The sequence below is a fragment of the Myotis daubentonii genome, chromosome 3 (genome assembly GCF_963259705.1).
Source record: "Myotis daubentonii chromosome 3, mMyoDau2.1, whole genome shotgun sequence".
In the NCBI taxonomy this organism is placed as follows: Eukaryota; Metazoa; Chordata; class Mammalia; order Chiroptera; family Vespertilionidae; genus Myotis; species Myotis daubentonii.
The window spans coordinates 203,805,033-203,832,822 of NC_081842.1; the positions used below are offsets into that span (position 1 = coordinate 203,805,033).

At 56.7% G+C, this 27,790-nt stretch overlaps 5 protein-coding genes across 8 annotated transcripts; 2 read left to right on the plus strand and 3 right to left on the minus strand.

Moving 5' to 3' along the window:
* Window positions 1-48: 48 nt before the first annotated feature.
* On the minus strand, window positions 49-11,052 carry CNKSR1 (connector enhancer of kinase suppressor of Ras 1). Of its 3 annotated transcripts, none has more exons than XM_059690713.1 (21): window positions 10,833-11,052; window positions 7,987-8,144; window positions 7,703-7,884; window positions 7,031-7,115; window positions 6,581-6,622; window positions 6,388-6,492; window positions 5,492-5,551; window positions 5,309-5,377; window positions 4,571-4,672; window positions 4,420-4,490; window positions 4,268-4,341; window positions 4,022-4,122; window positions 3,919-3,949; window positions 3,459-3,631; window positions 2,563-2,636; window positions 2,325-2,396; window positions 1,766-1,839; window positions 1,549-1,610; window positions 1,367-1,466; window positions 1,098-1,279; window positions 49-650 (listed from the first exon to the last, which is right to left on the minus strand). In XM_059690713.1, exons 1-21 carry the CDS (start codon window positions 11,035-11,037, stop codon window positions 381-383), a joined length of 2,292 nt encoding a protein of 763 aa, XP_059546696.1. In that variant the 5' UTR covers window positions 11,038-11,052; the 3' UTR covers window positions 49-380. The 3 variants fall into 3 exon arrangements, with proteins under 3 accessions (XP_059546696.1, XP_059546695.1, XP_059546694.1); XM_059690712.1 differs by having other exon boundaries at window positions 49-635; window positions 10,814-10,974; XM_059690711.1 differs by having other exon boundaries at window positions 10,814-10,974.
* A 3,406-nt stretch (window positions 11,053-14,458) lies between these two features.
* On the plus strand, window positions 14,459-15,058 carry ZNF593OS (ZNF593 opposite strand). The gene is made up of 2 exons (XM_059686243.1): window positions 14,459-14,503; window positions 14,787-15,058. Exons 1-2 carry the CDS (start codon window positions 14,459-14,461, stop codon window positions 14,961-14,963), a joined length of 222 nt encoding a protein of 73 aa, XP_059542226.1. The 3' UTR covers window positions 14,964-15,058.
* Window positions 15,059-15,079: 21 nt separating this feature from the next.
* Window positions 15,080-16,160, minus strand: ZNF593 (zinc finger protein 593). Its single transcript, XM_059690718.1, has 3 exons — window positions 15,883-16,160; window positions 15,620-15,682; window positions 15,080-15,528 (listed from the first exon to the last, which is right to left on the minus strand). Exons 1-3 carry the CDS (start codon window positions 16,080-16,082, stop codon window positions 15,387-15,389), a joined length of 405 nt encoding a protein of 134 aa, XP_059546701.1. The 5' UTR covers window positions 16,083-16,160; the 3' UTR covers window positions 15,080-15,386.
* A 1,480-nt stretch (window positions 16,161-17,640) lies between these two features.
* C3H1orf232 (chromosome 3 C1orf232 homolog) lies at window positions 17,641-21,447 on the plus strand. The gene is made up of 4 exons (XM_059690717.1): window positions 17,641-17,902; window positions 19,401-19,484; window positions 19,596-19,693; window positions 21,072-21,447. Exons 1-4 carry the CDS (start codon window positions 17,819-17,821, stop codon window positions 21,394-21,396), a joined length of 591 nt encoding a protein of 196 aa, XP_059546700.1. The 5' UTR covers window positions 17,641-17,818; the 3' UTR covers window positions 21,397-21,447.
* A 1,080-nt stretch (window positions 21,448-22,527) lies between these two features.
* FAM110D (family with sequence similarity 110 member D) lies at window positions 22,528-26,143 on the minus strand. 2 transcript variants are annotated; one of them, XM_059690719.1, is made up of 2 exons: window positions 25,594-26,143; window positions 22,528-23,772 (listed from the first exon to the last, which is right to left on the minus strand). In XM_059690719.1, the coding sequence occupies exon 2, from the start codon at window positions 23,677-23,679 to the stop codon at window positions 22,852-22,854; it is 828 nt and encodes a 275-aa protein (XP_059546702.1). In that variant the 5' UTR covers window positions 23,680-23,772; window positions 25,594-26,143; the 3' UTR covers window positions 22,528-22,851. The 2 variants fall into 2 exon arrangements, with proteins under 2 accessions (XP_059546702.1, XP_059546703.1); XM_059690720.1 differs by lacking the exon at window positions 25,594-26,143 and adding an exon at window positions 23,912-24,090.
* Window positions 26,144-27,790: the final 1,647 nt, after the last annotated feature.

Here is a 27,790-nt window from a genome sequence, read left to right on the forward strand (position 1 = left end):
GGGGAGCCAATTCCTGACTCTAATATGGAAGTCAAGCACAGATGTGGATTCATTTTAGAGAAATTGACTTTATTTGGTTGAAGTGTCTCTTGTGTAAAGTCAGGAAGGCCTGTACAGACCGGTTTGGGGAGGGAGAAGTGCCAAAGGACTGAGGGAGGCAGGTGTGCACCCCCACAGGTCAGAGGACGGACAGGAGAGAGTTTCTTTCAGCCTTGCCTCCCACTCTTTTGTTGCCAAGGTGGGAGAGGGTGACACAGAGATCACATTACATTACCCCACTCCAGGGGAGAAGGGAGCAGAAATGGTGGCCACTCAGGCAGAAGGGGGTCGGCTGGGGTAAAGCCTGAGGCCAGAGGTCAGGAACTAGATGATGGTCAGAGTCAGAGGTTGCTCTCTGGGGTCAGGTGGCAAAGATGAGAGTGCTCCTCAGGGTCAGAGGACAGGGCTTGGGCAGAATGTTCTCTGGAGCCAGAGGTCAGGACTTGGGAGCTGCTCTCAGCCTGCACCACGCCCCAGGCCCCCAGGCCCTCTGAGTAGAGCTCTTGGTTCTGCTCTTTCCACCGTCGGAACTTCTCTCCAGTCAGCTCAGGGTCGCCCAGCACTTCTTCCAGGGCCTGCAGCTCCTGCAGCTTTGCCTGTAAGGAGAGTCCCTTAGGGGCCATGATCGCCCAGGGAAGGCGGCAGAGCCTGAGTCCAGAGCTAATTTTGGAGTCTAGTGCAGCCGTGGGCAAACTACGGCCCGCGGGCTGGATCCGGCCCGTTTGAAATGAATAAAACTAAAAAAAAAAAAAAGACTGTACCCTTTTATGTAATGATGTTTACTTTGAATTTATATTAGTTCACACAAACACTCCATCCATGCTTTTGTTCCAGCCCTCCGGTCCAGTTTAAGAACCCATTGTGGCCCTCGAGTCAAAAAGTTTGCCCACCCCTGGGATAGTGCCTAGAACACAGCACAGGCCCAGTCTAGACCTGGTTCTCAAATCAGGAACCTAGAACTTGGCCAACTCCACAACTGAGCCCAGAGCTGTGGGCCAGCAACCAGAGCCAAAAGCGTAGAGCCCAGCCCCCTGCCATGCCCAGGGTCCCCAGCTGACCTTGAGTGTGCTCTGTAGTGCCCGCACACGGTGCACTCGCTCATTGAGCTGGGGGTCTCGGTTGCGCCGCATGAAAGAGCTACGCCATTGTTCATGAGTGAGGGGCTGTGGCTGGCCCAGGAGGGACACGCCACCCTGCCTCAGCCCCTGCACCATTCCTTCCAATGTCCCCTCACTGCTGTCTGTGGAGGAGAGGTGGGGAGGCAGGATGAGGATGTGCCTGTCTCAGGCACAGCTCTCCACGTCAGCTCCCACCCCCAGTACAGCACCTGTTGGAAGGCCAAAGGAGGTCCGTGGGCTGCCCTGCGTAGGGGTGGCTGCAGGTGATGTGTCTCCATGGGGGGGACTCCCAGCTTGGCCCAGGCTGGGCTGTGGGCACCGTGGAAGGAGAGAAAGGTATCAGTCTGAGCTCTGTGCCCTGCTCCTCACCCCCCACCAGTCCCCGACTCACCGAGGCTGAGCGGGACCCAGCCTCATCGTCAAGGTCTTCTACTTCTGTCTCACTGTAGCAGTCTGGGGTGGACAGGAGCAATTGGGGAACCCACTAAGCTTCACACGGTTTGGGGGGGCCAGGAAGGGGGTGAGGGCATTTGAGTTCCTAGCTTCCATCCCAGGAAAGGCCGAAGCTCAGGTGAGACACAGTGAGACCCACCCCTGTGAGCACCCACCTTCCTCTCGGGGTAGGGCGGCCTGGCCCGGAGACTGGTACTTGGAAATGCAGGTAATGAGATGGCGCACCCACCTGTGGAGGGGCAAAGGGGTCTGAGGGAATTTCCAGGTACTGTATGCCAAGGGCCTTGCCCCTACATCAGCGGTTCTCAACCTGTGGGTCGCGACCCCTGTGGGGGTCGAATGACCCTTTCACAGGGGTCGCCTAAGACCATCTGAAAACACATATATAATTACATATTGTTTTTGTGATTAATCACTATGCTTTAATTATGTTCAATTTGTAACAATGAAATTGGGGGTCACCACAACATGAGGAACTGTATTAAACGGTCGAGGCATTAGGAAGGTTGAGAACCACTGTCCTATATGATCATCTAATCTAATCTTCAGAGCAACTCTGAGAGGCAGGAACTCTTATTAGTCCAGTTTATAGATAATGAAACTGAGGCCTAGAAAAGTGAATGCCTTGATCAACCACTGTCAGAGAGCTGAGATTTGAATCTAGGCTCCCAGGCACTCATGCGGAAGTCTGGGAGTGGAGAGGGTGGCACTCACATGCTCAGATCCGCCAGGGTATCAGCAGCAAAGATGAAGGGTTTGTACACGTCATGGGTGAGCTGGAACACACTGCCAGGGAGCAGAGGGCCTTCACTCAGCCTGGGTGTGCCCATCTAGAACCCGGAGAGGCTGCACCGGCAATCCCAGCTCCCTGCTGCCTCCACCCGACCCCTGCCGTCACCCTATCTCTCCCTTTCCCTTCCCACCACCCAGCCCGTCACACCCAGGACTTAACTATTTTTTCTTCTGATCATGCCCACTTTCCAGACTGTAGTTGGAGACATTGATGAGGCCCTCAGCCTTCTCATCCTGGGGGGATCACAGTGAGGGTCAGCACGAAGCCCCGACACTCTCAAGGTCATCAGCTTCCTGAGGCCACATCCCAGGGGGCATCTCCTGGGCTCTCTAACCACAAACCTCTCGGTGTCAGGAGCTCAGGGCAGAAATTTAGGGGGAGGGGGTGTGTGACCAAGGAGTGCCTTTGAGCCGGGAAAGGGGAGCCAAGGAGATCCAGACAAACGGCCGCAGAAGAGGGGGCTGCTCCCACATTTGTTCCGTCAATAGGCACAGACGGAGCCGCCCCGGACCACCGAGCCCCGCAGAGGCTGCCCTCCCTCTGGCTTGCTTCCTCCTTTGCGCCCGACTGACCCGCAGGTGCTGATTTCTCCGGAAGCCTTCGCCGCTCCTCGGGCTGGACCGGCCACCTCTGTGGGCTTCCCACCCCCATTCCCCGGGCTTTTCCTTTGTCACAGCGTGCGTTCCCTGCACTGTCCTTGAGCGTGTATTCACCCCCCCCCCCCGCCCTCCCAGAGCCTGGATTAGCAAGAACTCCTCTGTGTCCTCGGTGCCCAGCCCAGAGCTGAGGAACAGCGGGCACCTGCATGTCTGCTGAGGAATAAGCAATGGAATGAATAGCCCATCACCAGGATGGACAGAATAACAGAAGAGGAAGGAAAGGCGCTTTTACACACACAGCAGCTCGTTTCTCTTTGAAGAGTGTCCCCATTTTAGAGACCTCATGAGGGTTTGTGGCCCACCTGTGACCACAGTGGGAGTAGACGGTGGGGAGTAGGAACAAGAACTGAGGCCCTGAGGTGACTGATCTGCTTCCGCATGTGTGCAGGGTCTCACCTGGGGCTGGCGGTACCAGTAGAGCTTGTGTTTCTTGAGCACAAACCAGCAGCGGCGCCAGCGAGGGCTCATGAAGCCACCGGGCACCTTGCGCAGCAGGAGCCAGCCATCGCAGTCCGGCTGGCCCAGCTCCCGGCAGGACACCCGCCGGCGGCTCAGCCGCGTCGCCACGCCTGCGGCAGCAGAGCACGGCCATCAGCGAGGGGCTGGCAAGGCACCACGGACCCCCAAATCTACTCCCTTGTCCACCAGGAGAGCACGCCCTGGTATTTCTGAACCCCTACTCTGTGCTTGGAATGAATCCCCTGTCAGCTCTGAGGAATGACTCTCCCCATTGTGGAGGCGAGGAAATGAAAGAACGGGGGTGGGGGGGTGGGGGGTGTGTGTTCTGCCCAGCACTATAAAAACTTCTTAGAGCTGCTCATGTCAGGGGACCCCACACGTTGGGTACGTCTCATACCTTTTGATTTCTTCCGATCAAGGACAGGACTCTGAAAGGAGCACAGGGGGTTAGGGATCTGGATTTAGAACCACACCCCTCCTTGCTGAGCCCCTCAGCTTACCTTGTTTTCTAGGGGTTCACGAGTCTCTGCTCCCCCTGTTGGGAGTGTGGCTGGGGGTGCAGGGGTAATGGGCAGGGGCTCAGGGTCAAGAGAGGCAGAGTCTGTCAGGGAAGGAGAAGAGCGGGGGGTCCATGAGCCCAGCCCAGGCCGTGCAGTAGGGTGGGGGCATCAGAGTCCAGGGGTCAGAGCCAGGCACCCCACATGTCTCTCCTAGGGCATCACCACATTGTGGGACTTTGGACCTACCTGTTGAGGCAGGGCTGGACCCGGGACTTGGGTTTGAAGTCAGGTTGAAGGCAAAGATGTCTTCAGATGTGGCCCTGGGGAGAGGAGAGCAAGGAGAGATGAGATGAGCCCACGGCTCCCCCACCAGACGCACCCAGGGCAGAGCCAGTTACCTGGGAGACAGTGGGTCCTGAGCCAGGAATGGGACCCTCAGCTGTGGGGAGCCCAGGGCCTGCGGAGGGGACTGGGGAACAACCAGAAGCAGGTGAGTCAGCTGGCGACAGGAATCTGAAAGCGGCTGAGGGCAGGTCAGGGGACAGGTACCTGTGGAGGGGTCTCCGGCACCGGAACCTTCTTCAGCACTAAGCTGACCTTGGCTGTTTCCCGATACAGCTCCCTCACCACATTCTTATGGGGCCAGCCCACCTGGGGGACGGGACAGGGACGCGGAGCTAGGTCAGCTGGGCAGGAGGCACTGAAACAACCCAACAGCCCCTTGGAGCACTCTCTCAGCCTCCTGCTCTGCCTTTCCTCCTCCTCCCCTCCTCCTCCCCTCCTCCTCCTCCTCCTCCTCCTCCCCCTCCTCCTCCTCCTCCTCCTTTCTCCTCCTCCTCCCCTCCTCCTCCTCCTCCTCTTCCTCCCCTCCTCCTCCTCCTCCTCCTCCTCCTCTTTCTCCTCCTCCTCCTCCTCCCCTCTTCCTCCTCCCCTCCTCCCCCTCCTCCTCCTCTCCTCCTCCTCCTCCTCCTCCTCTTCCTCCCCTCCTCATCCTCCTCCTCCTCCTCCTCTTTCTCCTCCTCCCCTCTTCCTCCTCCCCTCGTCCCCCTCCTCCTCCTCTCCTCCTCCTCCTCCTCCTCCTCCTCCTCCCCCTCTTCCTCGGGAAGCCTCCATGAGCCCCTTCACCTTGGCTCTGCTGAGGCCGCTCTGGCTTGTGTGAGCCGACTCACCTGTTGTGAGGCAACTCCCACAACCCTGGTCTCGGCAAAAGTCCCTGCTGGACCCACAGCCCTGGGTTCTACTCGGTCACCCCTTCGCTCCCACTATGTCCCTCTTGTTCTCACTCACCACCACCTGCTCGTTGACCTGGACAATCTCATCCCCAGGCAGGATCTGCAGCCGGATGTTGGGAGGGACCTGGTGTGGGAGGTGAGGCTCAGAGGTGCACCCTTCTGGGGCCTGAGGCTGGCGTGGCTGGCTGGTAAAAGGGTCTTAGGGGGGAGGCGGCTGGAAAGGGTGTGGGGTTCTCACCTGGGTGCCCACTTGGGACACGAAGTGCAGGCAGTTGCTGGTGGTGTGGATTTCCAGGCCCTGTGAAAGCAGAGGCTGGAGTCACCGAGGGGGTGGGGGCAGCAGGGCCAGTGGGCAGGGCCCCCGCTAGGCAACAAAATCCCTGGATGAGAAGGACTGGGGAAAGAGCTGGCCCCAGCTGGCACTGCCCAACTTGCTGTGTGACTTTGGGCTTGTCACTCCTCTGTGGGTCTCTGCCTCTTCCTTTAATAAGGATCAGAGGGAAGTTGGGGCGGCTGACTCCTAAGGTATGAAATTCTCAGCAATGCTCCTCAGGGATAAGCAGGGAGGGGCAGGGCAGGGGCAGCGCTGGGGCTCTGGCTTTCCCAACTGGAGAGATTAAAGCAGAAAAGTTCATGTCCTCTCCCCTAACCTTCCAGGTCTGTACCTCAGGGCTAGACTGTGTCACCTGAGGATTGGGGACAGTGCTGAATAACTGTGAGACCCCAGGAAAGTCCACTGGGCATTTTTCTTTTTTTTGGGGGCGGGGCGGTCCTCTGGGCCTTTAACTTCTGTACGAAAAAGGCCTTCTAGCTGTAACAGTAAGGAATCTGTGGGGTCCTGGAACCATGTTTCAGGGCCCAGGCCAGGCTGCCAAGAGGTGAGAAGTGAGCCCTGGCTGGGAGCTCAGTTGGTTGGAGCGCTGCCCCGATATGCCAAGGTTCGGGTTCCATCCCTGGTCAGGGCACTTACAGAAAGCAAACAATAAATGCATACATAAGTACAACAACAAACCAATGTTTCTCTCTCTCTCTCTCTCTCTCTCTCTCTCTCTCTCTCTCTCTCTCTCTCTTTAAAAACACACCAATAAATAAAATTTAAAAAGAAAAGGCAAAAGGTCAGAGGTCAGAGCTCACCAGAGGATCATCCAGCTGCACGCATTCCAGCACGGCCCTCTGCTCCAGCAGCTCCTGGGGGCTGCAGCTCAGAATGCTGTGGCAGATCCCGGTCACGTGGCTGCACTGGGACGGGGTGCACAATGCCCAGCCTGAGCCCCATCCACTGCACCCTGTCCCCATCACTCCCTACCCCCGAAACACACACACTTACAATCCTCAGGACTCGGCTCTCCCTCTCCGCTGCTGGGCAGTCCTGGAAGCAGTGAGAGCAGGGGTCTTCCCTGAGTCGGGGCACTGCCTTCTCCAGAGGGCAGGGTGGGTTCCCAGCAGTCCCTCCCTGCCTCCACTCCCTGGCCCCCTTTCCAGAACTACAGGCCCTAGAGCTCCGTCCCCAAGGTCTCCCCCTGACACCAGGCCTCCAGAAGTCAACACATAGGCCCTCTCCTCTCCCCCTCCTGAGAGTCAGACGCCTGGGGGTTCCCTGGCCAGGTAGGAGACCCCCTGCCCCCATTGCTGCCTACCCAGTGGCTGGGCACCTCTCTTCCTGCTCTTGCCTCTTCCTGCCCTCACACCCGATCTTGTGCTGATTCACAGGTTATAAAAAGCTCTTGCCTGACCTGTCTCTACAGCCTGGGCCAAACCTGGCCCCTGGTTCTCCTACCTCCTGCAAGGCCAGGCCCAGCTTCCGACACAACTCCCCAATCTCCTGGCAGGCCGAGAAGTCATTCAAGTGGGTGAAGAGGTGCCTGGCAGGGGGAAGGATGGAACAGTGGTTAGCACACTGTGCTTAACAGTCAAGTCACAGAACCACTCAGTGCCGGCGACTCATCTGAGACGGGATAATACCTACTCTGATGGGTTTGATTTGGGGTAAAGATGATTAATAAAGCTCAACAGCTTAGCACAGCACCCAATACTGTCAGGCTCTGTTTAGGCACTGGGGAGTCAGAAGTTAAATACATAATTCCATCAATAATGATTTAACTTCAACTGCTGTGAAGTGCAGGGAGCTCTGAGAATATCTGACAGGGAAGGCTTCCCTGAGGAGGTGACACTTATGCTGGGCCCTGTGGGACAAGCAGCAACCAGTGGAGGGGGAGGAGCTCTCTATGTTGATGACCGCTGTGATTACAAGCTGGGTGGGGTGGGGTGGGTAGGAACCCAGGTGACCCAGTGCTCCCAAGCAGACCAACTAACCTCTTTGCCCTGCCCCACCACATCTGAGCAAGAGCCAAGCTCTGTTTTTCTTTCCTGGGCCCCGAGGAGGCCACGGATGAGAAGGGTCCCCTCATCAGTCACCCCAACCCCGTACGTTAGGAGGAGCCTGAGGTACCTGTTGAGCCAGAAGAGGAGGGTACGGGCCTCACGTACCAGCTCCACAGCTGCACTGAGGACATCAGCAGGGGGCTCGGCACAGCCCCCCAGGCGGCCTTGGACTAAGCTCTGGAAGACATGGGTCCCCTCCAGCAGCCTCTCCGTCAGGCTCTGCAGGTTCTCGGTCTGTAGCCCGGAACTCTGTGCCAGAGAGGGAGCTGGTCACCCCCCTGGCAGTGGCCAGCCCATCAGACACCCCCAGGCGGGTGGAAGCTGCAGCCAGTGTGGCCACCATTCACTCACCAGGGCCCGGAGCTGTTCCACCCCTTCCAGGATGAGCTCCTGGTGGCCCAGAGGGCGCACGGTCAGAGCCTCAAGACTACGGGGGCAGAGCTGCAGCAGGTACTTGCCAGGCAGCTCCCAGTCCTCAAAGCAGTAATCCTGCAGGGAATCATCGAGGCCTGGAGGGACAGCAGGGGTCAGCAAGGGGGAGGCAGGGGGTGGCATGGCCTTTCCGGCCATTTCTTCACTCCCATAAAGCCCCTTCCCCTCCCATCTGTTCCTAATAACAACCCTGAGACCTAGGCTGTGATCTGCCCATTTCACAGATGAGGCTACTGAGTTGGGAAGTAGGATAGTTTCCCCAGACCAGCAGCAGCCTCACTGGAGAGCTAGTTAGAAATGCAAATTTTTGGCCCTGTCCTGCACCTGCTAAATAACTCAGGGGTAGGCCCAGCAGTTCTGGTTTTAACAAATCCTCCAGTTGTTCTGATGCTTGCTTGTCAACTAAATGGGGAGTAAGAACATGGATGGAGCTTTGGAATCAGGAAGGCCTGAATGTCAGTACTTGAGCAAGGAATTTAATTGCTCTGTGCCTCAGTTTCCTCACCTGTAAATGGTGACAATAAAAGCATCTACCTTCTAATCATGTGTAAATGACATGACACATGTCAAACACTTGGCCCATTTCCTGGTTTGTGGTAGATCACCAGTAACAGCACTGTATTATCATCGCCAGAGTTTTCACCATGGTCTACAAGGCCCAGGATGATCGGGCTGCCCTGTGCCTCTCCAGTCTCATCACTTGACACAGCCCCTCAAACTCAACACTTCAGATGCAGAGCACTAACGCCCTGGAATGTTCTTCTGTCCCAGGGTCCTTGCAGGTGCTCCTACTCCTGCCTGGACTGCTCTTCCAGCTCCTTCCCTCCCTCTTTCATTGAACTCCCTGCAGGAAGTGCTCCACACTCTCCAGGTTGGGGCGGGCGCCTCTTGTGCTCCCACTGCTGCCTGTGCCTCCAGAAACACCTGCAATTGAGCATCAGCCTCTCCTTCTTTATCAAGAGCTCTTCAAATAACCGTTCATCTTTAATTCCAGCCCTTGCCTGGCACAAAGTAGACCCTCAAAAAATAAGAAGACTGCCCTAACCGGTTTGGCTCAGTGGATAGAGGGTCAGCCTGCTGATTCAAGGGTCCCAGGTTCGATTCTGGTCAAGGGCATGTACCTTGGTTGTGGGCACATCCCCAGTGGGGGGGTGTGCTGGAGGCAGCTGATCGATGTTTCTCTCTTGTCGATGTTTCTAACTCTCTATTCCTCTCCCTTCCTCTCTGTAAAAAATCAATAAAATATATTTTTTAAAAAATAAGAAGACTATCTACTGACTGCTTCCTATGAGCTGGGCAAAATTTTAAGGGCTGTAAACACATTCAGGATGTGAAGGCGATCTGGCTGCGACATCTGCCACCCCATTGATCCCCAGGGTTGACTCAGCTGATCTGACTGGCTAGCGGGTGTCCCCTCCCTCCCTCACCACTCCATGTGCATCCCTCCCAAAGCTGCATGCTCAGTTGAAGAGGATGACCTTCTCCAACAGAACAGGGGACCATTTTTCGATCAAGGCTTAAAAAGAAATGAATAATTAATTAATTAAAAATAAACATATTCAGAATTTGATCCTCACCGAATCTAGAAGGCAGAGACTACTGTGACTCCCATTTCACAGGGGGGAAAACGGATACGAATAGAGGTTAACAGTTTGCTCACTCTTTGAAGGAATGCCTCCCATTCCAAGTGAGCCAGGTTCCTTCCCCGGAGAACCTGTGTGTGATCAGCAGCTCTCCCTCGTTCCCTGTGTGACATTTAGGGCACCGGACAGGAGTGCATGAACCTGTTACTCCATAGCCATGGGCCCTTGAGCAAATTCCCATGTCCAATGAATGTGCTGTGCTGCCTCCCACACTGAGCCTCACACACATCCCAGGCACTTGTCGCGATAGTCTCATTCTGTGCGTTTCATGACACCCGAGTTGCCTTCCTCATTTTGTGGAGAGGGAAACTGAGACCTATGGTCACAGAACTGGTGAGGGACGGGCTGGGCCTGAAACCCAGTGTGGGAGTCTGGATTCAAGCCTGAATCCTGCTGTTATAGGGTTAGTCACCCTGAGCCCGGGCCTAGTGAACTCATGCTGCCCCTCTAGGAGAAACTCACCTGCCCTGACTCACCTGCCCCTCCCACCTGCATGTCAGAGGTCTCCACTTCTCTCAGTCTGGGGGCCATCTGGGACCTTTCCCATCCATTTGGGCTCACTGAGCCTGTGGGGTATCTCCCTTAGAGACCCCTGGGCACAAGCGGGGGGTGGGGGTGGGGGCTGTGCCAACCTTTTACCTGGTTGGGGCTCTGCTTCGCATCCTAGGAGCCTCAGGATGGAGAGAAGGGAAGTCGGGCAGGCTCTAGTCCAAAGCCAGAGCAAATCACTTCGTGGCTCAGTGCGTCAGTTTCCGCTTCAGAAAAATGGGTTTAATAACAGCCCTCTACGCCCTGGGGCGGAGGGAAGATTACTGCGATACCGTGGGTGTGGGCCGCGCTGGGCCATCCCCTCTGTTTTCGTTACCCACCGCCTCGCCATCGCCACCCTGGCAGCCTCCTGGGATGATGGGGCAATGGGAGACCCCTTCTGGATCCTCGGCCTCCCGGCTCATCTCTGCCTCGCACAGTTCCAGACACAGGCAGACGCTAATAAACACTCTGTGACAGACTAACCGACTGACAGCCCCAGCGGGCCCTTTTCTTTATTTACCTCTCCCGGGCCCAGTGCCCCTCAAGCCCGACTCTGCCCCGGCCCCACCCACCTCTCAGCCAGGCTGCCACCTTCCCGGGGGTCCAGGTCTCCACTGGCTCCATGGTGGAGTCCAGTCCGCCCGCCCGAAGGGATCGGCGTCCGCTCCGTCCTGCGGGCGCAGGAATTTCCGCTCCCGGAGGCCTGGGGTGGGGCGGGGCTGGGCCGGGCCCGGGGCGGAGCCACCAGCATACCTGGGCCCACGTGGTTGGCCAGGTGAGGCGCAGAGACAGCCATTGGCGCACCGCTTGTCTGCCTCCTGCCCGCCCTTCAGGCGTGCCAGGGCTGCTGGGCGGCTTGATGGGGGGCGGTGCCACTGGTGTGTAACCCATGTGACCTCAGAGTCAGCCTGGGGTCCAGCCCCAAACTGGCTTCACAGGGAGGGACTCTGACCTTTAGGCTCCTCAAAAAGGGGCTGAAGCCGGGCGATGTGGCTCAGTGGTGGCCAATCTATGGCAGCTACGTTGCAGGTGTCTCTGAAACAGTGTGATTTAACGGTGGGTTAATAACTATCATGATTTAAAATATATTTTTATTGATTTATTTTAGAGAGAGAAACATCGATGTGAGAATGAAACATTGACTGGCTGCCTCCTGCATACCCTCCTATCGGGGTTTGAGTCCAAAATCCAGCCATGTGCCCTGACCAGGAATCAAATTGGCAACCTTTCAGTGTGCATGGAATGACGACCAACCGAGCCACACCAGCCAGGGCAACTATCATGATTTTGAAGTAGTTATGAGCATAAATATTTTGAGATACTTCCAATAACTACAATTCAATATAAAAATATATGTGATTTCTATTGGTGAAAAAGCCACAGATACTGCTAACACTTTAATCCATATGGAAGGAAATGCCAAATTTTGATTAGATGTTAGTGAAAATATATATATTTTTTCTCTCCGAGTTTCTGGGATCCCTGGATTCTGAAGCCCAGGTTAAGAGCCTTCCTCTTAGAACAACATCTGAAACGTACTAAATGTTCGCAGTTACCTTTACCAGCACAGCCAGCCAGAGACTCCCAGGACTTTGGAATCAGAATCAGTTCCACTTGCTGTGTGACTGAGCCCAAACTCTACCCATCTCTGAACTTGTTTCTTCTTCTCTAAAAGGGGGACACCTGGGTCTTAGTGCTGTGAGGGGTCCTTTAAGTATTTTGAAATCTATAACATGAAGGAGAGCAGTGGTTCTCAACCTGTGAGTCCCGACCCCTTTGAGGGCTGAACGACCATTTCACAGGGTTCGCCTAAGACCATCGGAAAACACATATATAATTACATATTGTTTTTGTGATTAGTCACTATGCTTTAATTATGTTCAATTTGGAACAATGAAATTGGGGGTCACCACAACATGAGGAACGGTATTAAAGGGTTGCGGCATTAGGAAGGTTGAGAACCACTGAAGTAGAGCTTTAATTTTACGAGGAGGCCTTCTTAGAGCTTACCCCTTTGATTGTGCCACCTAATTGAAATCTCTACCAGTGCCCCACAACCCAGCCTTCAAAGCCTATTACTATTTTGCCTGTTAACAAGACCTTAAGTCTGAATTTGGTCCATGTAGTCTGTGTGTGTTCGTTGCCATCATTTAATAATTTTTTAAAAATATATTTTTATTGATTTCAGAGAGGAAGGAAGAGGGATAGAAACATCAATGACGAGAGAGAATCGTTGATCGGCTGCCTCCTGCCCGCCCCCTACTGGGGATTGAGCCTGCAACCCAGGCATGTGCCCTTGACCAGAATCGAACCCGGGACCCTTCAGTCCAGAGGCCGACACTCCATCCACTGAGCCAAACCAGTCAGGGCCATTTAATAATTTCACATACAAATGGAGTTCTCTGGAACTTGGGCAGCTCTTCTGATGCCATCCCATCTTCATATGTGGCATCAAACACAAGTACAGACTAGTCAATTGCTTCCTTCAAAGGATCAGTTTCCGCTTCTGAAAATGGGTTCAATAACAGTCCTCTACACCCATCTCATGAGGTCCCCGCAGGTCTAGCTCCCTCATTTGTGAACCAGTAGGCTTCAGATTTGCAACATGGCCCTCACCTCTCTGACTTTGTCCTTCAACTCACATTCTCACACCCTGCACTGTGTGTCCCCTCCAACCCTCCTCCATGCCGAGTCCCACTTTAATGTTTCGTTTTTCCCCTCTTTCTTCCTACAATAGTCTCCCTATGGCAGTCTGGGAAAGCCCAATAAACAGACCCATCTCCACCATCCTGATGTTATCAAACACCTACCCTGAGATAGCAAAAGACATAGAAGTGAGAAGCCAGCCAGCCTCTGCCCTCCCTGAACTCACAATCCTGTAGGGGAGAAACAGACAAGAACTCACCACTTGTATCCACACATTCTCCTAGAAGTACTGGGGGACTAATAACCACAATAGTGTCTATACTCTGTGCCCCTAGCACCTGGCAGGAGTAGACAGTTAGGGGCATAATAAAGGGCAGTTTTTTAAAAAATAAAATACACACACACACACACACACACACACACACACGATTGATTTCAGAGAGGAAGGGGGAGGGAAAGAGAGATAGAAACATCAATGATAAGAATCTTTGATTGGCTGCCTCCTGCATATCCCCTACTGGGGATCAAGCCCGAAACCTGGGCATGTGCCCTTGACCAGAATCGAGCCTGGGATCCTTCAGTCCGTAGGCCAACGCTCCATCCACTGAGCCAAACCAGCTAGGGCAGCAGCTTCTATTTTGAAGTTAGTTTATGAGTTTAACAAACGTTCTTTCTACACATTTGCTGTAAAAATTTCAAAGGTCATTATGTAACAGTAGGTCATTAAGTAAAAGGAGAACCTTTTCCCCAGCATATCCTTAGCCCATTACACAGTGGGGGCCACTGTAAATTTGCTGGGTGTTCTTCCCTTCTCTATATATGTAGATAATCAATCTATATACTATTCTGTAAATAAGCCTTTTTCATTTTCTGAGAAAATTAATGCCAAATAATATATGCAAACTATTTAGCACACTGCTTTCTATGTGCTAAAAAATAATAGCTTTTTAAATCGGTATATACAAATCTTTTATTTTCAAGTTGAGGGTAGAAAAGTCCTTGCAGGAACTCCCTCTTGGGGAAAGGGGTGACGTGTGCCCTCTCCCAAGGTGTGGCTGATCTAACCCAAACCAAATGAAAGAGTCCCTGTTGTGACGGGGGGTAAGGTGCCCTTTCCCACCTTTGCTGAGAGCTGATAGGTGACATCCAATCATCCGGGGTAGGCAAGGGCCAGGACCAGGGCTGCAGAGGTCCTCCCAGTACCTGGTTTAGGCCTAAGATGCCTGAGCGCTGTCAGGCAAGGCCTCTCCCGCCTACCCAGCCTGCACACCCGGTGGGTGGGGGAGGTGCTGCTCAGGCCTGATGCTGATCTCTCCTGACAGCTGCTCCTAAGGCTGGCAGGGCAGGCAGGGCAGGCAGGCGGGGGAAGGGACCAGATTTAAAGGTCCAGCTGCCCCACCCCCTGACAGACCTGGGAGGGCAGACTCCGGTGAGCATCTTCTGAGGCCATGGCTATGAGAAGTCAGGAACCTGTCTGCCCTCATATTTCCACTTCTTCATACCAAGAGTGCCACTGGTCCTCATTTCTGCTTACACCCCGCAGGCTGCCAGGGAGACGAGTGGCACCCACCATGCGACTGCGATGCCTGACCCCTGGCTACTTCCGGGTGCTACAGGTAAGTACCTCTAACTCATGGTTTCTGGAACCGACCCCTCCCTCCCCATATTGTGACTGGGTTGTGGGCCCCAACAGCCAGGGAATGCTGTCACGTTCCCTGCCGCCTGAGCAGCCAGGACCCAGATGGGCACTGAAGCGAGAGGAACTAGGGTGGACTCTCCCTGGGGCAGCAATGGCGGCCATCTCTCCTTCACCCAGCTGTGCCTCCTCACCCAGCTGTGCCCCTTCCCTTCCTAGAAGGCTCAACTGACCCTTCAGGTGGACCCTCTGTACATCCCCAGATGCAGGTAGCCGGGGAGCTGAAGGCAGAGCCCCGGAGTCCGCTGGCTGGGGTTGTGGCTACACTGCTGGCTGTCCTTGGACTGGGTGGCTCCTGCTATGCTGTCTGGAAGATGGTGGGACAACAGCCATCGCCCCATGACGAAGTGGGCAGCCTGTCGCCTGGGCCCCGGCGGTAGGCAACTCAGCAGGGACTGCAATCTTGGGGTCCCACTTCATTTCTGCCCTCGTTGGAAGCAGAGCCGTAAAAACCTGATTCTACACCCCTCACCCCCACTCCCCCCACTGTACCTGGGCTCTGCCTGGTGGCTCCAGGCAAGGATGCAGGTTCCACAGCTGGACCAAGTAGGGAATAGACACCCTGACTCCGGCACACAAGAGTGGCAGAGAAATCCTTAAGGGCAGGAGTTCGGGGGAGGCCTGGAAGCTAGGGAGTCAGAAGCAGGCACTCTTTATCCAGTTCCTTTATTTGAGCGGAGGGCACCCAGAAGACGCCATCCACTTGCAAACTCAGGGCCAACAAAGGATGGCCCAGTCTCTCCCGGCTTAGCCCTGCGTCACCGTCCATGGGCGGCAGCTCTGCCCCGCACCTGCAGGCCCTGTCAGGTAGACGTGTCCATCTCAGGGACCTCAGTGGATACTTCGGTGGGCACTGCCAGCCGCTGGGGGGGCACATAGGAGCCCATACCCGCTGCCCTCTCAGCCTCTTCCTGAGTGTAGGGCTCCACGCTCAGCTGCTTTAGCCTGGGGGAGAGGAAAAAGGAGGTGGGAGCTGCCAGATGGGCGCCCTGTCAACCAGACACCCATCCTCGGCCCCCGCCTGACTCCTCCATACCTTTTCTTGTGGTCTTTGGATCGGAGGTGGGTCTTCAGGTTGGCGGAATCGATGAAGTACCTCCTACAGGGGTGCGGGTCAAGGAGGGTGAGCAGGTACCGGATGTCTCTCGGGGACGTCTAGCTCCCTGATCACCGCCCATTCACTTTGAGTCGGAAGGGACAGGGGGCCCGCAGACCCCGCGCGCCCGGGGGGGACCGGACCCCACAGCCCCGGCCCAGAGCACGGACCCTACTCCTCCCGAGGCGGCCCGCGGGACTTACGAGCAGGCCAGGCAGCGATGCAGGCCGCCCCCCGGCAGGTCCGGGTCTGGCTGGGCACCCGCGTCCGGCCGGGGCCGTGGGAGAACCTGGGGCCGCAGCTCGCGGTGGATCTCATCCAGGTCCGGCCGCCGCCGCTTCGCCTTCATCTGGCGGGCCAGGGAGTGCGCCCGGTGCGCGCCCGTCCGGCGGGAGCGACCCATGGCCGGCGGCAGCGGAGCCCGAGGCCGGCGCCGGGGAGGAAGCTCACGTGCGAGCGCGCTTCCGGACTCTAAATGACGTCACATGACGCCCGGGGCGGGCCGGCTCGGGCGGACTGTCGCTGATGACGTCACTGGCGCGGACCGCGCCTTGAGCGACCCCAGGCGGCCAAGTGTGTCAGTGACGGAGCCCGGGGCAGCGCCCAAGGGAGTGTCCCAACCAGAGGGCTCAGGAGCCTGGCGGGTGCCGCTGGAGAGGGGTAGGGTGGTGCATGCCCTTGGGGGTTCCTGGGCGTCCCGCTGCCCGGCCTACCCCGCTCTGCACCACCTCTCAGCGCTATCCTCTGGCCCCGTCTCTCCTCCCTGGTTCCCACATCTTAGACTCCGCGGTGGAGGATGGGCATGTTTTGTTTTTTGGTTTTTTAAAATATATTTTATTGGTTTTTCACAGAGAGGAAAGGAGAGGGACAGAGAGTCAGAAATATCGATGAGAGAGAAACATCGATCAGCTGCCTCCTGCACCCCCCCCCACCCCCCACCGGGGATGTGCCCGCAACCAAGGTACATGCCCTTGGCCGGAATCGAACCTAGGACCTTCAGTCCCCAAGCCAACGCTGTCCACTGAGCCAAACCCGTTAGGGCGGATGGGCATGTTTGAAATATCTCCGGGAGGCACTGAGAAATATCTGTGATGTGAATAAATTGAATAAGTTTGGGATTCCGGTCCCCATAAGACTTCCCCAGACACCTCCATTCCCTGACAAATCCTTACCCCTCTCACTGCTCCTCAGTTATTCCCTCGGGTGTCCATTCCTTACCCCCCCCCCCCCACCCCCCAGACAAATCCACATGGGAGACTGGAAGGGGTGTTCCTCCCCAGAGATCACAGTGCTCAGGCAGTGTCAGACTTAAGAGCGATCAGCTCCTTCCACAAGAAGAGGTGCTCACAGGAGGGCCTCCCATCTCTGGGCCCCGGCCTGCCCTGCGTGGGCTGGCAACAAAGGCAGAGAGAGATACAGCCTAGGTGTTGTGTGCTCAGAGCAGGGAGAGGGCGGAGAAGCCTTTTCCCACTCACCTGGGCCTGGTGCCTTCCAGGCCGACCAGAGGAGCTCAGCAATAATTCAGGGGCTCCAGCTCTTTGGAACCTGTTGCCAGGAAACAGGGAGACAGGCACGTGCATCCCTGGGGAGAGGAATCAGTTTCCAGCCCAGACAAAGCAGTGAAATGTAAGCCCAGGGCACTGACAGGGGGACTTGGGACCTTCCCACTCCAATTCACAGAGGCTAAGTGGGGACAGAGGGCAGGGCCCTGCTGAGGGCAGCAGTTATGGCTATAGTCACCGGGGCGCCAATGTGGGTCCGGGGGACAAGGACTTTGGAAATGGACTTTGTGAAAGGAAGAGGACTTTTCTGGAGCCATTCCAAGAGATCAAATTCAAGTACTCCTGGGAAGGAGGCCTCTGTGGGGAGAGATGTCGCTATTATTCTTGGCCAATGTGGGTCACGGCAAGGGGCCGAGGTGGCAGAAGCCCGCTCTGTCCCACCCCCACCCTAGACTCCTTTGGATCCGTTCACTTGCCGGGCACTGTGCCAGCTGGGGAGGCTGGTGCATCTTTAATGAAGTCACCAGATCCCTGGGACAGGCTCTCGGTCTCACCAAGTTCCTAAGCCAGACCCACTGGATGCCCTCTGAGCCACTGCCTCTTGTACCTGGGCACCAGGCCCGTTTCCCCTGCAGCTATGAGCCAGGCCTTCTGGAAAACCTACAAATCCAAAGTGCTACAGACCCTGAGTGGGGAATCTGAGGAGGATCTGGCAGAGGAGGTGAGTACCATCCATGTTTGCTGGGTGGGGCAGGGGCAGAGGGGAAGCAGGAGTGAAAGGTACACAGAAGGGCAAGGGGCAGGCTAGAGAGAATGAGAGGGCGGGGTACATTTGTGCAGAAGTCATCAGCCCACTGAAGGATGACAATGGCATGGCACAGGGTCAGAAAGACAGGAGGTTCAAGAAGAAAAGACTTGGGGGACCTTGGGGGAGCGGTCACCACATCCATGGATCTCCAGGATTGCCACAGGGAGAAGATCCTTCTAGGTCCAGTGTGCAGTGGCCACACAGGTACACTCAGCTTACTTACTACTGGGCAGAGCGGAACAGAAGTGGAGCCTCCTGGTACCGGAGGTAGGAATAGTGACACTTTTATTCTGAGGGTCACTGACAGCATCAGATCAGAGCCACACTTGGACCATATTTATCCCGACGTTAAAAAAACAAACAAACTGAAAAGGCTCTGAAACAGTCTTACATCTAGCGGCTGTGATAAGTGGCAATTGCACAAATAGACGTGGCAGGGGCAGGAACACGTTCTGTGGTATGTGTGTATGTGAATTAGTGAATGTCTAGACAGGACTGGGCATGTGTAGAAGTATTTGTGGGTCAGTGTTAGGGTTGGTGTCTGTGTGGTATCCCCAGGGAAGGTGTATGTGCAGGTGTGAGCCAGTTATAGGTATTTTCAGATGTGTACATTTGGGCAGAAGTCTATGCCTGCCTAGCTCTGTGCAGGTTTGGCAGGTGTTCTGCTTGTGTGTTGTGTGTGTTTGTGTGTACATCTATATCTTGGTGTCTGTGGATGGGTGGAAAGGTTTGTGTGCTGTGGGTGGGCCTCTGTGCAGCTGTCTGCAGTTGTATAGGTGCACAAATGTGAATGGTATAACTGTGTATGTGCCCTTGTATAAGTGCCTCAAGTGCACATAGCCATGTAGAGGGGAAGAGCTATAGCCATGTGGAGGCATGCTCCTGCACAGGTGTGTCTACATCAGTGTGCATGCCCATGTCCACATGTTTTTTGGGTATATATGGACGTGTCTGTAGGTGGGCACATATGTGTTTGTGGAGGAATTTTTCTATACAGGTAATGTATGTGACTGGTAGCTTTGTTTAGAGCAGTGGTCTGCAAACTGCGGCTCGCAAGCCACATGCGGCTCTTTGGCCCCTTGAGTGTGGCTCTTCCACAAAATACCTACTTCTGCGCATGGGCCACGAAGTTTCAATCGCACTGTACATGCGTGCCTGCACGTGGTATTTTGTGGAAGAGCCACACTCAAGGGGCCAAAGAGCCGCGTGTGGCTCGTGAGTCATATTTTGCCGACCACTGGTTTAGAGGAATACGTTTATGCATCTGGGAAGGGTGTGAGAAGACTAGGTGTATGTTTAGTTCTGTGGAATTTGGGGTGCCTGGTCTGTGTGTACCAGGCTAGCAGTGGGGGAGGGAGTTCCTATGCCTTTGGGGCCTCTCTCATGCTGCGTGGGGGGTCTTGTGTCTCAGAGGGAGAACCCAGCTTTAGTGGAGTCTGAGACAACAGAACCGACCTCAGAGGCCTTCAACCCCATGTCACAGCTGGCCCGCCGGGTGAGTTCTCCCTCCTTCCAACCCGGCCCTGGGGAGCCTGCAAGAGGCTGCTGTGGAGTCCTGGGAGGTGGTACTGTGGCCCCTCAATGACTCCCAGGCCCTCCCTCCCAGGTTCAGGGGGTCGGAGTGAAAGGTTGGCTGACAATGTCATCTCTGTTTAACAAAGAAGATGAAGATAAGCTGCTGCCACCGGAGCCCTGTGCTGACCAGTATGTGTGCGTGTGAGGGGGAGGGGGAGGCTCTGGGATGGGCCTGGGGTCGCCTTCTCCACGGCCTTTCCATATGGTCAGTTTGTCTTTCTGGCCACGGAGGGTTGGGATGGGCCAGCCCCTGCTCTTTCTGTTTCTCTTAGCAGGAAAGAGGCCAAATCAGCATATCTGGGAGATTAGGGTAGATTACAGGAGGAATTTACCAAATGTTGGGATTGAGCTGCTAGAAGGTATTACCGGCGCTCTCTCTCCATCCACGTGGGAGGGGTCCTCTCCCTAGAATCAGGGAGCTGAGCAGAGAACCTTTGGGTGTTTGGGACAGAGGGTGATCCAGACCAGTGATTCCCAAATACGGGTCTAAACTCATCCTCCCAGGGTGCTTGTGACAAACACCATTTCTCAGACTCTTCAAAGATTCTGCTTCAGCAGGTGTGGGCTGAGGCCTGGGATCTAGATTTCAGCAAGCGGAAAGGATCTGGGGCACACTAGTTCAGCAACCAGCCTTGTAGATCTAGGATGCCGAAGGGTTCGGGGGCAGGACCCAGGGCCTCAGTCTTCCTCCTTGCTCTATCTCGGGCACACCCTCCATCTCTGCCCCTTCCTCCAGCCCAGTCCCATTCCCCCTCTCTTTGACACTCCCATATTCCTTTCTCCACTAGGGCCCCTGGCCCACCCATCTCTTGTCCCCACACTTATCTCCTCTACTTCCCAGCTCTGGTAGGAGCTCCCCTCAGACCTGAGATCCCACCTCAAGCCGCACCACCGCTCCTCGATTGCTCTTCCCCCACATTTCCCGGCTACCTCCAAAGTCCCCCCTCCCCTGAGCCTCTGATTTAGACCTTTCTCCTTCCCTAGGGGCCTCTCCACCCGTCCTTCTCCCGTGTCCCCTCATTTTTCTGGTCGCCCTTGACTCCCATCCCAGAACCGGACCTCAGTCCCCACCCCGCCTCTTTCCCAGGGCCCCCCTTGGCTTTCCTGATCACCGCCTCCTGAACCCATTCCTTTCCCGGGATCTCGCCCTTCCCGGTCCCGAGCCACTCGCTGGAATCCTTGGTCCTGCCCTTTCTCAGGGCACCGTCCCCATCCTCCCGGACCTGGCGCCTCTCTCCGGCTTTCCTACTCTGGCCTCGCCCCAAGTCACTTTCCTAATCCCTACACCCTGTCCCACCCAGCCCCGCTCCCCCGCACGTCTGAGCCCTCCCCCTGCCTCCACATCCTGACCTGCCCCGTGTCTTCCGCCCCCCCTACCCCCAAGTCCGCAGAAATCCCCCGGGCTCCCCTGGCTCCGTCACCGGTGCCTGACCCCGCCTCCTCTTCTCCGCCCCCCGCCGGGCCTCCAGCCCCGCCTCTGACCCTCTGATCCGTCGGTCTCTCGCAGCCCGCTGGCGGCGCAGGCCTCGGCGCAGGCCTCGGCGCAGGCGGCGGCGGAGGCGGAGGCGGAGGCGGCGGCGGAGCCCCGGGGGCTCGGGTTCTGGGACGCGTTCGCCAGCAGGTGGCAGCAGCAGCAGGCGGCGGCGGCGTCCATGCTGCGCGGCGCCGAGCCCGCCCCGGAGCGGGACCCCGAAGCCGGGGAAGAGGCCACCGAGGAGGCCGCCGAGCAACCCGAACCGCGGGGGACCGACGCAGCGGCCGACTTCAAGTGGGGCTTCCTGACCCACAAACTGGCCGAGATGAGGGCGAAGGCTGCGCCCAAAGGTGACTAGCCGGACGGCCGAACTGGGCGCCCACGCCTCCTTTCCAACATAAAAACCCTGGTCCCACAGCCCGTTTCACCGCGTGCTTTTTTGCCTGGACAGTCGGGAAGGCTGCTTTTTGGTGGGCAGCCTCAGGGTGGGGGTCCGGCTGGAGGAATTCTTCCTTATCCCACAAACATACTGGGAGAAAATGACCAGGGACAGCCAGGGTATCAGGATAGATGGTGTTAGAGTTAGGGTACAACTTTCCAAGAAGCTGGGGAACCCCTGAGGACAGGCTCCATCGCTCTGCCTAGCCTCTTCTAATTGGGCAAACGTTGTCTGTGGCCCTACTATGTGCTTTGTCCTTGTACTAGGAGGCCACAGACTAACAAGAGAAGTCAGACTATCAGCGGGTCCCACACAAGGTGACAAATCGAGGCTCAAAATATAGGGCTGTACTTGGGAGCTCAGAGGTGAGGCCGACTGGAGAGCTCAGGAATTGCTGAGGGAGAATGAACATATACCATCTTAGAAGGATGAGTGGAGAGAAAGGGAAGGGTAACCCAGGCAAAGGGGGGACCGTGAACCAAGACTTAAAGATGCAAACGTGTGAGGAAGACAGGTGACCTGGTGGTCTTTGAGGGAAAGGGCAGGATGTGAGGCTGCAGGTTGGCAAAATCCTTGTTTGGAGGGTCCTTGCCTTTATTTTCCTCAATTCGGCTCCAGCCCTTCATACATTGCAACCAAAAACAGGCAGTAAAACTCCAGGAATGGGGACCTTTCAGGCACGGGTGGCCCCCAGATTTCTAAAGCAGGCCCTCCCCAGAACCCCCTAAACACTCTATTCTTTCTTCCCGGTTGTAGTGTGGACAGACCTGGGGGTCGTGGAGGAAATGAGTAGTGTGAGTAGGTATTAATTCGGTAGTGGTTATAGCAGCTTGCCTTCATTGAGCGCTTCTATGTGCGGGGAACATTGCCATGAGCTTTACAACTATTTCAAAAATATTATGATCACCGAGGGGTACACCTGCAGTCCAGAGAGGGAAAGTGCTCGCCCAGGGAGAGTCACACAGTCAGCCTTGCACCCATACTCCAAAACCCACGCAAAACACACCCGCAAACCCGTCCCGCCCCCTTCCTCAATCTCACGACTCGCTTAACGTTTTGCCTTTATTCAGCAGGTTCCCTGAATTCTCAGCCCAATCTTCACTCCCCAGACCCGGCCTCCACCGGGGCCACGAGGAGGCCTCCTCCGCCTCCGCCGTCCGCACTGGGAAGGGCCTTAGGAATCATCTCGCCCCACGCCCCCCACGGTTCCTTGGGGAAGCCAAGATCCAGAGCGGGGAGGAGGGGCTCGCCAAAAGGCCACCTGCGCGCCAGAGGCAGGGCGTCCCTGCCCGCACCCGGGTCCAGCCCAGCGCTCACCCCCTGCCCTTCCCCAGATACCAGACTCCTCGGGAGCCCGCTCCCGAGCGGCCGCGGTCACACTGCAGACTCGCGCGGCGGGCTGCGGGCGCGCTGGCAGCCGTACAACCACTGGATGACGCGCGCGTTGCGCTCCACCACCGACACCGGGGGGCGCCCGTCCCGCGCCGATCCCGCTGCCTCCGAGTCGCCGCCGCCGCCGCCGCCGCCGCCTGCGTGATCTGAGCGATCCGTGCCACCATCGCTGGATGTCCAGTCGCTGGTGTCCCCGGAGCCAGGCGGCGGCGACGTTCCGGGCTGGGGGCTGGCGTCCGCGCCCCAGCTCTGCGGAGAGAAGCGCTCGGCACCCAGCACCTCCACCAGCGCGCGTTCCAGGCCGCAGTAGTTGAAGAAGCGCTCCTTTTCCGACAGGGGCAGCGAGCACGTGGGGCACAGCGCCCGCTTGCCCGCCGCTTCCGGGGCCTCTTGCGGTGCGGTCCAACCTCCTGTAGCCGCAGGTCGCTCCGTTGGGCCCGGGCTGCTCGAGGAGGCGTCTCGGGGGGTGCCCAGGAAGAGGCGTCGCACCAGCCCCTGGCCCTTGGCGTTCTCTTTGTTCACCAAAGCCTTGCAGTCCCGCTTCTGGCGGTAGAAGATGAGGGAGTCCGGCCTTGGCAGCCGCCTGCCGCTACCCCGGCGGGCCGGCCTGGGCGTCCTGGGAGATGCAGGGGCCCCCAGCTCATTGCAGGGGTGCGGCATGAGCGGCCCCGGACCCCCGCGCAGGGCTGGCTCCTGGCGTCGCGCTATCACCTGGTGCGTCTTGACATACTTAGCTTTGTCGGCCTCCAGCCTCTCCACCGCGCTGGGGGTCCGTGCCCTGGATGGGGTGGAGGGAGAGGCTAGGAGCATCTTAGCAGAGCGGGGCGGGACAGTGCCCCATAAGCCACCGCAGTTAGGCAGCTAGTGAGTTGCTGAGAGCAGCTGGCTGGGGCTTCCTGGGGCCTGCAGGGAAAGAGGAATGGTCAGGGGGCGAGTAGATATTCCTGCAGGCATTCCTGGGAATAGGATCAGCCAGTCACTCCTCCCCCATCCAAGGCCCCGGTGCCCTGTCTAGGGGGCAGAGGCTCTAGCTGTCCCTTACCTCCATTCCTCAAAGACATGGGGCAGGGGCTCCCTATGCCACATGGAGGTTGCCCCGATCTGGCCACAGGACCGTGCCAAGCAGGCATCAGCAAGCAGGACACTTGGGAAAGGAAATGGGGCCGGTCCCGGCCCAATTCCCGAAAGTGGCCTCGACCGGAAAAAATACCTCTTCCCAAACCAGCAACTTGGAGTCCAAGACAAGGACGCTTCCCAGCCATAGGCTGGCTCCAGGGGGGCCCACCCTTCCCACCCCCAAGCACAGAGGTCAGGGATATAACCACAGTGTAGGAGTCTCCCGTAATTGCGGCCAACTGCCCAGCCCAGGCCCAGGAGGGCCATTGAGAAGGAGAGGGCGGTGGTCACCAGGTCATGTCAGCTGGCTGCCTGCTACCCACCCACTCTGTGCTCCTGCCAAGGGAATCCCAGCATGCCCAGCAGTAAATATCACCTTACCTACCTCCGCATTTCCATTCCGGAGAATGTGACCCTGGCCCAGGGAGGAGGGGCTTGCTCAGGGCTGACTGAGAACTAGGGCCTCGGACTGGAACTAGGTCTTGCCTTGCATTCCAGAACTGGTTCAGATTGGATCTCTCACTTGTCTGTCAGAACATCCCTTTTTTTCTTTCTTGTATTCCCGCTGATATACAACCAAGCAATTTCCCTTAGAGATGGGCCCTTTGCCTCATTTAAAATGTTCCTGCCATTGATTCTTCCCCAAACCTGCACTCCTAGAAACCTGCCCTCAGGGTCCCTGCCTCCTTCTCATCCTGAGACCCCGTGACCCTTCTCCTCCACCTCCCTCTGCGGGGATAGGGGCCGGAGGGGCTGTAAATCAAGGGTTGACAGTTTCCTTGGCAGCCACAGAATGGGCCACCCACACAGCTCAGCACACCCCACCCCACCCCTGCCCCCTTACGCCCTCCATCCTCCATTCAGCTGAGAGGGACACATCAGTTCTGGGGGCTTAGAGGACCTCACGTCTGGAGGCAACAAAGCAATAGAACTTGTCAGGGATGGGGGGAGGGGAGCCCTGGTGATGAGCCATGAGGCAGAGACCCTGCCAACCCCACTCACCCCAGTGCAACTTGTTCAGCTTTACACACACACACACACACACACACACACACACACACACTCATACACACACACACACACACACTCATACACACTACCAGTGTCTAGTAAATCAGTCCATAGGTGACTGGGATCCCAGGAAGCAGGAGAGGCTGACAGTGCCTTCCTCCCTGGCTCCGAAGGACTATCCCAGGCAATGGGTCAGATTCCAAGGTCTCAGGAGGGCATTGCACTTATCTGACCTCATGGATACCCTCACATCCCCTCAGCCCCTCCGCCTCTTCCCAGCCTCAAGTGCAGAGGCTATAAAAAGTCCTTAAACACAGGGACCAAAATAGGCTGCCGTCCACTGCCTCTTCCCTGCCTGCTGGGCTGGCCTTGCCCCACCGCAGATGTCCCTCCCTAGACGCCTGGCAGACAGCCCTTCGCCCACTTTCTCCCAGTCCTGGGGTTAGTGGTCCCAACTTTGTCCAGGGCTTCTGCTCCCGATGAGGGCTGGGGAACTGTGCTCATTAGCTTGGAGCCAGGCTGCCCGCCTTTGGGTCCCTGGGTGCCCCCCCCCCCCCCGCTCCCCCCATCTCAGCACTGGGCTCGGGATGCACTCACCTCTGTGTGGGGAGGCTGAATGCAGGGGTCTGAAGGCAGGTCCAGACTGAGGGCAGGAGGGACAGCAGGGACTAGAAGTAACTTTGGTGGCAGCCAAACCTCACTCTCCACAGGAAAAGCTGAGAGAGCCTCCACCCGCGCCCCCCCCCCCCCCAGATTAACCCTCGCCTTCCTGACCCAGCGCCTGGCCTCCATTAACTCCTTCCTGGTCACAGTCTGTGTTGGAGAGGCCTATGGAGTGGGCCCAGCTCCTTTATTTTATAGGTGGTCACACAGACCCTGATAGGTTAAGCGATTTGGCAGGAGGCACAGTGAGCTTGGGGTACAGCCAGGACCCCAAGCAAGCTCTCCTGATTCCCAGGCTTCCTTCAGAGGCTTGGGGTGGGGACATGCTGTTCACGTGGGGTCAGCCCGCTCTGGGCCTTGGCAAATCCTCTTGGTTGGAATAGGAAGGCAGAGCAGCGTTCTAATAACTGTGCCTTCCCGCTCTGTAGCAGGCTGAGACCTGTCCTGGTCCGGGTGTGGGCATCAAGCTGCTCTCCATGGGTGAGGCCAGCAATCTGCAGCCCGAGGGTGGGGCAGTGGTGCTGCGGATGTTCAGGGTGAGCCTGTCCCAGCAAGTCTTGGCGTGAAGGTCACCTGGGAGCCCACTGGAGGTGCCTGTGCCCAAAGTCCTCCGATGGCAAAGGGGATTGACTGGGAAGAGGAAGAGGAAGGGATGGTTTGAGGTCAAGTCTAGGTCCTTTGGCCTCCTTTCTCCTCTGCCCCAACTTGGGAACTTCTAGAGCTCAAGAGGAGCCCAGGCCCCACAGTGCTGGTGCCAGGAGGGCTCCTCCCCACTCCCCGGCAGGTAAACTCTGTAGTGCCCACAGTTCAAAGACAGTTTCCCTGCCAAGGGGCTTGCCCTCCTCTACCTGGCCCCTGCAAAGCACATTCACCCCTGTGCTCTCCAATCTCCTCTGTCCCTCCCCAGGACCCTAGCAGGGTAAGGAAACTGGATCAGGGAGGGGAGAGACTTGCCCAAGCCCAACCCCAAATCCACTCCTTCCACTGCACCCTCTGCCTGTCAAGTAAGATAATGGGTCTGAAAACCAGAAGGCCCACCTCCTGGTAAGAGATTTTTATTACCTAGTTAGGATTATTATTATTTTGTCCATGATAGTTTCATATGGTGTTGTTACTGTACAAAATGCTTCCATGTACTTTATCACAGTCCATCCCCAGGACAATCTTAGGCGGGTAGGTTTTATTATTCTTCCCATTTGACAGCGGAAGAGACTGCGTCTCAGAGAGGGGAAATGACTGATCCAAGCTCACACAATTAGGAATAATAGTTGACTTTTATTGAGAGATCAATAAATACTAGGCACTATTCTGAGTATTTCAAACAAATGGTTAGCACATTTAATCCTCAGAACAACCAAATGAAATGGGTACTTTCATCTCCTAATTTTATAGATGAAGTAGTCCTGAGATCTGGTCACGAAGGGGTTAAGCTTGGAGGCTGGGCAGGGCCCAGCTGGGATGCTGTCAATGGCAGGAAACCTGGCCTGTGAGGGAGGGGAGGATGGGGCTGTTGTGTCTGACTCCCGATACCACCCCCATCCCTTTGGTCTTAAAGGAGCATCCGGGTTGGGTAGAAGGGCAGGGGGCCCCTTTCTCTTCTCTTTTCCAGGGGCCAAAGGCAGATGCTGGACGACAGAAAGGAGGACGCAGGTGCTGCCCTGGGGCAGCCCTGAGTCTGATGAGGTGACTAGAAGTGACCCTCTCCTGGCCTGAGTGTTCTGTCAGGGGTGGGGGGAGACACCCACTCAACCCTGAGGGTCTCCGGGCCGAGGGGGGAGAGCCGCTCTGCCCTTAGGAGCCCGAGGGGGAGGGTGGTCAAGGAGTCTTTCAGGAGCTCTCTGAGGGGCCACAGCGCTCTGTCCGGGATGCCAGGGCGCACTGACCCTCTATCATGGGTCCTGGTGGAAAGGTCAAATTGGTTGGCTTCCTGGGTGAGACAGGCTTGAAAGAGTTGAAAGAGTGAGCGGGAGATGAGGGGATAAGGAGGTGGAGCTGCAGCGGCCTGCCCAGCCTGTCTTGGCCACACTTGCTGTGACCGGATCATCTGTCTTTCTGGTCATGGTTCCCCAGGGAGATCCTTAAAGTGGCTCCTTCCGGCCCTAGAGCCAGGGCCTGGGGCAGAGGGGGACGG

Excerpts from the sequence above, each read along its gene's own strand:
- CNKSR1 (XM_059690713.1), bottom strand. The coding sequence starts at position 11,037 with ATGGCTGTCTCTGCGCCTCACCTGGCCAACCACGTGGGCCCAGGTATG. Across the intron at positions 4,491-4,570 it reads TGCCGGAGACCCCTCCACAG|TCCCCTCCGCAGGCCCTGGG; the intron begins GTACCTGTCCCC and ends GTTGTTCCCCAG. Across the intron at positions 4,342-4,419 it reads CAGGACCCACTGTCTCCCAG|GGCCACATCTGAAGACATCT; the intron begins GTAACTGGCTCT and ends TCCTCTCCCCAG.
- ZNF593 (XM_059690718.1), bottom strand. The coding sequence starts at position 16,082 with ATGGGTCGCTCCCGCCGGACGGGCGCGCACCGGGCGCACTCCCTGGCC. Across the intron at positions 15,683-15,882 it reads CATCGCTGCCTGGCCTGCTC|GAGGTACTTCATCGATTCCG; the intron begins GTAAGTCCCGCG and ends GCACCCCTGTAG. Across the intron at positions 15,529-15,619 it reads TCCAAAGACCACAAGAAAAG|GCTAAAGCAGCTGAGCGTGG; the intron begins GTATGGAGGAGT and ends CCTCTCCCCCAG.
- ZNF593OS (XM_059686243.1), top strand. The coding sequence starts at position 14,459 with ATGCGACTGCGATGCCTGACCCCTGGCTACTTCCGGGTGCTACAG. Across the intron at positions 14,504-14,786 it reads GCTACTTCCGGGTGCTACAG|ATGCAGGTAGCCGGGGAGCT; the intron begins GTAAGTACCTCT and ends GTACATCCCCAG.
- C3H1orf232 (XM_059690717.1), top strand. The coding sequence starts at position 17,819 with ATGAGCCAGGCCTTCTGGAAAACCTACAAATCCAAAGTGCTACAGACC. Across the intron at positions 17,903-19,400 it reads AGGAGGATCTGGCAGAGGAG|AGGGAGAACCCAGCTTTAGT; the intron begins GTGAGTACCATC and ends CTTGTGTCTCAG. Across the intron at positions 19,694-21,071 it reads CCGGAGCCCTGTGCTGACCA|CCCGCTGGCGGCGCAGGCCT; the intron begins GTATGTGTGCGT and ends GGTCTCTCGCAG.
- FAM110D (XM_059690719.1), bottom strand. The coding sequence starts at position 23,679 with ATGCTCCTAGCCTCTCCCTCCACCCCATCCAGGGCACGGACCCCCAGC.